General features: G+C 37.2%; 1 protein-coding gene across 1 annotated transcript; it reads left to right on the top strand.

The window, feature by feature from the left end:
• Positions 1–730: 730 nt before the first annotated feature.
• Positions 731–4,638, top strand: LOC147867091 (serine--tRNA ligase-like). The gene is made up of 10 exons (XM_087314838.1): positions 731–916; positions 1,016–1,101; positions 1,371–1,532; positions 1,636–1,741; positions 2,643–2,836; positions 2,999–3,102; positions 3,288–3,471; positions 3,619–3,798; positions 3,903–4,118; positions 4,308–4,638. The coding sequence occupies exons 1-10, from the start codon at positions 778–780 to the stop codon at positions 4,365–4,367; spliced, it is 1,431 nt and encodes a 476-aa protein (XP_087170964.1). The 5' UTR covers positions 731–777; the 3' UTR covers positions 4,368–4,638.
• Positions 4,639–8,041: the final 3,403 nt, after the last annotated feature.

Consider the following 8,041-nt stretch of genomic DNA (forward strand, 5'->3'; position numbering starts at 1 on the left):
TAATTTTCGGAAGCTCCAGTATTGAGCCAAAATAATATCATCTCTTCTTAGCATGCAACACAACCTTTCTTTTCAAGCATGTATCAGACTTTATCCTTGCACATGCACTCAACTTGGACAAAATTTATGCCAACGTATTCACATTTAACGCACAGTTCCTTGTCATCATCACACATGCACTGTAGTAGTAGTCATTGCAATATGTTACTCTCGGGCATATTTAACCCGTGACCCTTCCAGTGGTAGTGACTATCTCTTTCCATTTGTGAGCCATGTTTTGTTGTGGTCTTAATCTTTGTCCTTTCCCTTTCTTCTTCCGATGGTCACTTCATAATCCAAAGAGACATGCTCTTTCCATCGGAGCCATCATTCATTTGCTTTCTTGATCTTCTTCGCCCGCCTTTCACTTCCAACGAATCGATTCAAAGTCCTTAGACTATGTGCAACTTGTCTTGTTCTTTTTACATGCTTTTTCTACTGGGGTCACATACACCACCACATCACAACATGGAGGGGCATTTTGGGAATAAGGAGAAGTGAGGGGTATTTGGGATGATTTTGCTAAACATGGGTCATAGGGGTAAATTGGTAATTTCCATAAACCCTCTTATGTCAGAGCTCTCTCTCTCTCTGTATCTGTCTCTCTTCTTAGGTTTTAAGATAATCCAAGCTCTCCTCTTCTTAGATTCTTAGGTTTCTCTCCATCCCCTGTTTCTCCTTCTTCTCCTTCTTCTCCTTCTTCTTCTTCTTCCTGTGATTTGTTCTTCTTCTCCAGCGATGTTGGACCTTAACCTGTTTCGGGAGGAGAAAGGTGGGAACCCGGAGATCATTCGCGAGTCCCAGAGACGGCGTCGTGGTGAAGAAGGTGCCAAAGTTGTGGACGAGATCATCGAGCTCGATCAAGCTTGGCGACAATGTAAACGGAAAAAAGAAAAACACCAACAGATAGAAACCCTTACCCTTCAAGTTTCTCTATAAAACCCTTAATTTTAAATTCTTTCCATTTTTGCTCTAGGTCAACACAAGGTGGAGCAGGACCTTCGGAAGAAGATGAACCAGATCAATGACAAAGTGAAACAGAAGAAGAAGAATCCAGAGAAGGTTAGTGATTAATTAAATGGAGAAGCACCCAAAATATCCGTAACTAATTTCGGATATTCTGAGAAAAATGACTTATGTGCATACCTTATGTAAGTAGCAGATCAAGGATTAATCTTTGGTAATTCTTGAAAGGTAGGATTGTTTGTATGATTTTTTTTCAGCAAGTGAACGTGTCTAGATTTGATAAGGCATATACATGCACAACAATTTATAGGTATACACACACTGACATATAAATAAAGTTCCTTATTTTATTCACATCCATTTAGGTCACTGAGGAGATCGAGGATTTGGTCTCTCAAATGAATGATTTGAAAGTGTTGGAAGCTGAGACATACAAAGAGGCCAAAATTTTGAGAGATTTGCTGGATTCAAAGCTCAAGTCAGTGGGAAATCTTGTTCATGATTCGGTACCTATTAGTAATGATGAGGTAATTGCACAACTTTGATCTCTTCTTTTCCTTGCAAATGTTTCTATTCCTGGTTAAATGCAATGTGAAAGTGATGATGAGTTTTTTGTATGGCATTTAATAGGCGAATAATGCTGTTATCAGAACTTGGGGCTCTCCTCGGGAGGAAGAAGGACTAAAGAATCACGTTGATCTTGTGGAGCTGCTTGGAATTGCCGATCTTGAGAAAGGTCAGTAGTTTTGTAAGCTTAATAATTGTGATATACCATGCAAATTTGTATATATATGATGGCTTACTAGGTTGAGTTTCTAAGGATCAGAGAGGTGACGATATTGAAGCATGTTTTGTGGTCAAACAACTTTATTTGTACACACACGCCCACACATACTGGCTTACTAGGTTCAGTTTCTAATGTTTAGAGAAGAGGAGATTTTGGAGCATGTTTTGTAATCTACAAATACATAGGGTATAGAGAAGTGAAGCTTTTGCAGCATGTTATGATCGAACATAATGGCCTCTACCATCTAAAAAACAACTTGCTCATGATAATGGAAGTAGAGAACAGGAATATGTTTTCATTGTAGGATTCAAAAAGAAATTAAAGGAGGGGAGTTTTGTTTCGGAATATTACTGTTATAAGATGAGCCTTGCTTGTAACATGACTTGTAAAAAATTATTTTGTAGTTCATGCAAAAACACATTTAATCCCAATTTATACCATGAATGTTTTTTATGTGGTTTCTTCCTTTAATGATCTTGGTTCTGTTGAACATCACAACGTTTATTATACAGCATAAGTTTCTGGTATTTGACAAATTCTCGAACATCAAAGAATTGCCCTTTACCCAATCTTATTGGGATCAGCGAACATGGTTGGAAACTGTACATCAACTTTAAATTGCTTAACTATGTAGAAAAATGTTCTGCACTATCATATGTGAACTCTTGGAGGTGCAAGTTATCTTCTCTGTTTGTTTGTTTGGCATTAAGATATGCACGAAGCATGTCTTGTGGTAGCTGGTTTACATATCCAGTTTGCCATATGTTGCAGGATGGTTAGCTGTACTGAATGATGTTCAGCTGTTTGAACTGCTGTGATTTACTAAAAACTATGAGCTATTATTTTTCAGGGACTGAAGTCGCTGGTGGAAGGGGCTACTATTTGAAGGGGGCTGGTGTTTTATTGAACCAAGCCCTGATCAGCTTTGGGCAGAAATTTCTCTACGAGCGGAATTATACACCTATTCAAACTCCCTTTTTCATGAGGAAGGAAGTCATGGGTGAATGTGCCCAGCTTGCTGAATTTGATGAAGAGCTCTACAAGGTAAACGACATGCTCAAGTTTTCTTTCTTATGTTTTTTCATTTGTATGGGTTTGCGTGCAAGCTAATATAATTCCAAGTCTGTTTTAATGCTCATGGTTTTGTCTAGATTATGTGAATGGGTTCGTTTTTGTCATCTATATTTTTTATGTCACTTTGTGAAGGTGTCAGGGGAAGGAGATGATAAATACTTGATTGCAACTTCTGAACAACCATTGTGTGCTCTTCATCGTGGTGATTGGATACATCCATCGAAACTGCCTCTCAGGTAATTGTTTTGTCGAGGATGGCATTGAATAGATCATCAATGTGATACACACATATGTGTAAATATTTTTAGGTTGCCTATTTTCTGAAGATATTTATGCAGATGGTGGTGAAATTATAAGTAATTTTGATGAAGAATGTATGAACGGAACCCAATACATTTTGCTATCTGGGTGTCTTGCTTAGATATGCTGGCTATTCTACTTGCTTTCGAAAGGAAGTTGGTTCTCATGGGAGAGATACATTAGGCATTTTCCGTGTGCATCAATTTGAGAAGGTGGAACAATTTTGTATCACAAGCCCGATTGGGAACAACTCTTGGGATATGCATGAGGAGATGCTGAAGAACTCTGAAGAATTCTATCAAAAGGTTGGTAGTTGGTTAGTTTTAGTAACTAGTTTAATGCATTTTTTCTCTTCTATTGTTCAATACTATTAGAATAATAATAACAATACAGACACGTTTTTAAATTTTATCATATAATGCATATTCTTTTCAATTCATGTTTGCACACAGCTTGGATTGCCTTATAGGGTTGTATCAATTGTTACTGGAGCTTTGAATGATGCGGCTGCGAAAAAGTATGACTTGGAAGCATGGTTTCCGGCCTCGAAAACATATCGAGAACTAGTCTCATGCTCAAATTGTACTGATTATCAAGCTCGTAACCTTGAGATTCGATATGGACAGACAACGGTATTGCTTCATATTAGTGGCATATTATTAACCTTAATCATTTTTTGTATTCTCTATATAACGTAGTCTTTAGAAAAAAAAATAACACATTTATATTGATGCAGAGCAATGATAAAGGGAAGCAATACGTTCATCTCCTTAACTCGACATTAACTGCTACTGAGAGGACAATGTGTTGCATCCTTGAGAACTATCAGACAGAGGGTGGAGTAAATGTCCCGGAACCATTACGACCGTTTATGTGTGGTATTGAATTTATTCCCTTCCAACGACCAGATGCTCAAGCCAAAGGCTCAAAAGCAAAGAAATCGAAACCTCAGGTTCTCACCCTTCTTTTTGAACCTTTCTTCTATTTTGAGTTTCACAGGTTTATTTATTGGCATACAAATATATATCTGTATCTATGTATGCATGTATATATTATATACTCATACTTATGATGTATACACATTTGTAATGTGTGTTATATTTATGTATGTATCTTGCTAAGCCTTTATGGTCGTTTGTAGGATGGATCCACTGCTGCAACGCATGCAGCTAAAGATCATAATGGCCCAGCAGCATCTTAATGCAGCGTTACTCTGGAATCAACGATATTAGCTATACACACATGTAGCTTTTTGACGTCCCCACAATTTTTAGAAAGAAGAGCTTTATTTTGAGTTTAAAGAGGCGGCTTTAAGGAATTTCACCTCTTAAAATTTGTTGAGAAAATTCTATTTTTTTTTCATTTGCAAATGCTCAATGATATCATAGGATATATATGATGACATTTGGGACATCTTAAAAAGAACCGGAGGTGAGCGTATGTTTGTGGAATTAATTCTGTCATTCTACCTCTATGTGTGTCTGTTTCGCCTGTTTTTGAATCTATCTGCTACCAAAGTTTTTATCTTCGTATTAATGTAATGAGAAAAGTAATGGAACCGGTGTCCTACTTTTAAATATCAGCTTGATTTATTGCTGATTCAATTTAATCATTGCAATGATGGAATGCAAGTCAATGATGCAGTGTTGTTTTTTAAATTATATGTTGTAGCTAGGCCATTTCTATTTTGCTGTGCTAACAATACAAGATCCATGTTTGAATCTCTACGCAAATTAGTAATGTGGGTTTGTTGGCTACTACACTACAGTATTTAATCTTACAATTTATTGTATGCTACAATCGATCACTTGAGATTGCCTTTTTCCTATATATATATGTGCCGGTGGCATGGCTGGTGCACCCTCCCTCTTCACATATTTTTGCCTTCACTTCAGATTGGAGAAGTTAGGGAAAGTGCTAGGTTCGCTATTGTGTGTTGGCACATTGCATCCCACTTCAATGGGTGGGAAAACTCAACAAAGTGTGTGAAGGCATGTATATAATGTGGGACTAGGTTGGGTGGTTGTTGGATAAACATGTATGTTATTGGTCAATTGGTGGTAAGACATAAATCACCTTTTGTTGCCACGATTTTTGAACTTCTATCATGGTCGTCAAGGGTTGTCGGTCTTTCTTTATGGACACCTTGAGTTTTGTCTATTTATATGAGATTATCTTTGCCATACAAAACAATCACCACTAGAAACCAACCATTAGTATATTTGTCTACCTCGTACAAAAACAATCACCACTAGAAACCAACCATTAATATACTTGTCTACCTGAATCTTTCTTCGTCACATATCTCAAAAGAAGTATAAACAACAACTTGTTAGCTCTTCTGCATTTCTTTTCTTTTCCCCACTCTAGATTCACTTTCTCTATCTTACAAAATTAGTGTTAAGTGCTTCACTCCAAGGGTTACATTATTTATTCTTGAGAAATATGTGAGTTGGAGGTACAAGAAACTTGAATGAGGAGACCATGACTTTAGTAACATCGGTTGGTAAATAATTTAGAAAGAACAAGTGATAAGTATATCAAGGAACAACTAAAAAAACCTTGCAATTATATAATTTGAATGGTCAAAGTAGTGATTACAATTTACGAGTATTAGATCAATAAGGGGACATGTAGAACTCACGATTACAAATTGATGATGGCTAATAAATGAGAAACCTTCACAAATAAGAATTAAATTTTGCAAATTTGCATATAGAAGAATAATGGAAGTAAAGAAAGTAGTCATGAATAAGAGACCTAAAGCAAGAAGAGAGCCAATAGTGAGAAGAGAACCTAGCTTACTATTAGGGTTGGGTTGGCTCATTTGTGGTGTCATCTATACCAGGAATAAAGGAAGAGAGAGCTCAATAATTGTAATTATAAAGTTGATTAATGGAAATTGTGATGTATGATTAATTGTGTACCTCTGGTGAGATGACAACTAAGCACAAAGAGACCTAATTGCGAGAGGATAGATAGCCTAGTGATGAAGAGAGGCTAAGAACTAAGCCCAACTATTGAACACCAAAAGTCTCTCTTGGTTTATTAAACCCCATGCATCCGTTGTACTTTCACACATGTACACATGTTTTTACAAAATTTGGCGAACTTGACATGAAATGATGATAATAGTCACGAGATTGGGATCTCATAAATGATGGTGTTTTTAGAACAAATGCTTTGTGAACAAAACAACATGAGCATGATACAAACCCCGTTGGACAAAATCGTTGCAACAGCTGGTTATTTCAATGGGACACCATCTCAAAAAATTTAGGAATATACAACACTTAAATACGAGAAAAGGAGCATGGCGCGGAACTAAATTGAAGGGTTTTGATTGGGTGATGTTGTCATTCTTACATACTCGTATTGTGCGGAGTATTAGAATGGCGAGACCTCTTGGTTATCTTTTGAGAAGACATTGCTCGAAGGGTTTTGCCTAGATTATGCAATAAAAACAAGTTGGCGACATAGATTTTTTACTAGTGGGTAGCATCAAGCAAAGGACACATAAGTTACATGTGACGATGGTGCTTTCTAAGTTCAAGCACGATTTTGCTAAACTCTCGGAGGCCTGAACAAGGGTTGGTGGGGGTGAACAAAGTTCTCCTTTCCTTGAAGGTCATTGCATGAGAAGAGCGGATGAAGCTAGGAATTCTATAAGAAGGTGAAGATGGGATTGGAGTTACAAACATGTTATAGTTAGGATATGAGAAAGCTATGATATGCGGGCATTGGGGATTCATCTATGGTTGAAACCAGATTTGGGGTGATAGATTTGCTTTGCTACTCAACAACACACGATTCCAAGGCAACGACCTCTCACCGTTAAAGATGATTCGAGATTGACAAAAAACATTGGGTCAAGGAAAGTTCTTGCACGAATAGAACACGAGGAGCGTGGCTCGACTGTTGTGAAGGCGATCTGAGATTGATTTTGAGGAATCAATGGATAGGTCGCATGCAAATTGCATGGAATGCATGCGCCGCATTGTTGTAAAATACGTAGCATAAAATACATATTTTATAGATAAAACATGTTAAATACATATTGTGGTGTGCATGTGTTCCTTTGTGCCACCCTTTTAGCTCACCCTTTTTAGATGCACGTACCCAAATTGACCCGCCCTTTTAGCACACCCTTTTTAGGATGCGTGTGCCCAAAATGACCCATCCTTTTAGCACACCCTTTTTAGCCAGGCCAACCCAAATGGGTTTCGTTGTATCAACTATAAATTGATTAAGAAGTAAGAAGCTAAGTAGACTGGTTTTGATCTCTTATGTGCATTTCACAATATTCTAACTTTAAAAAGAAAAAAACTTAAAATACATATTTTATAGATAAAACATGTTAAATACTTAGAATACGTGTAGAATACTTGTAAAATACGTAAAATACTTCTTAAATTGTAAAGTTTTTTTAGAAATAAATAAATAAATATTTTTTGAAATGATAAATACTTGTTAAATGCATAGAATACGTCAAAATTTAAAAAAACGGCAGTTCTAAAACATAGAATACGTGCAGAAATACTTTCAGAGTATTTCTAAAACGTACTCTAAACATAGAATACACGTTTTTGAGCAACTATGATGCGCCGACAGATGGCTTGTCTTGTCTCGTGTCTCGCGTTTTGTGTCTCGTGTCTCGGGTTTCATGTCTCGTGTCTCGGGTTTCATGTCTTGCGTCTCATGTCTCATGTCCGGTGTCGGGCCGAGTGGCCGGTCAGCCCGGCTTTCTCAGCCATTGGGCATTCATTCATTCATTGGTCATGTTTTCTTCTTCTATGATGACCTCAGAGACAGACAGACAAGACAGACAGAGAGAAAAACAGAGTCTAGAGATACAGAGAGATTTTATAGGCTCCC

The sequence above is a fragment of the Azolla caroliniana genome, unplaced genomic scaffold (assembly GCF_043228905.1).
Source record: "Azolla caroliniana isolate FFs.n. ecotype wild unplaced genomic scaffold, voAzoCaro1.0.p SCAF_2, whole genome shotgun sequence".
Classification (NCBI taxonomy): domain Eukaryota; kingdom Viridiplantae; phylum Streptophyta; class Polypodiopsida; order Salviniales; family Salviniaceae; genus Azolla; species Azolla caroliniana.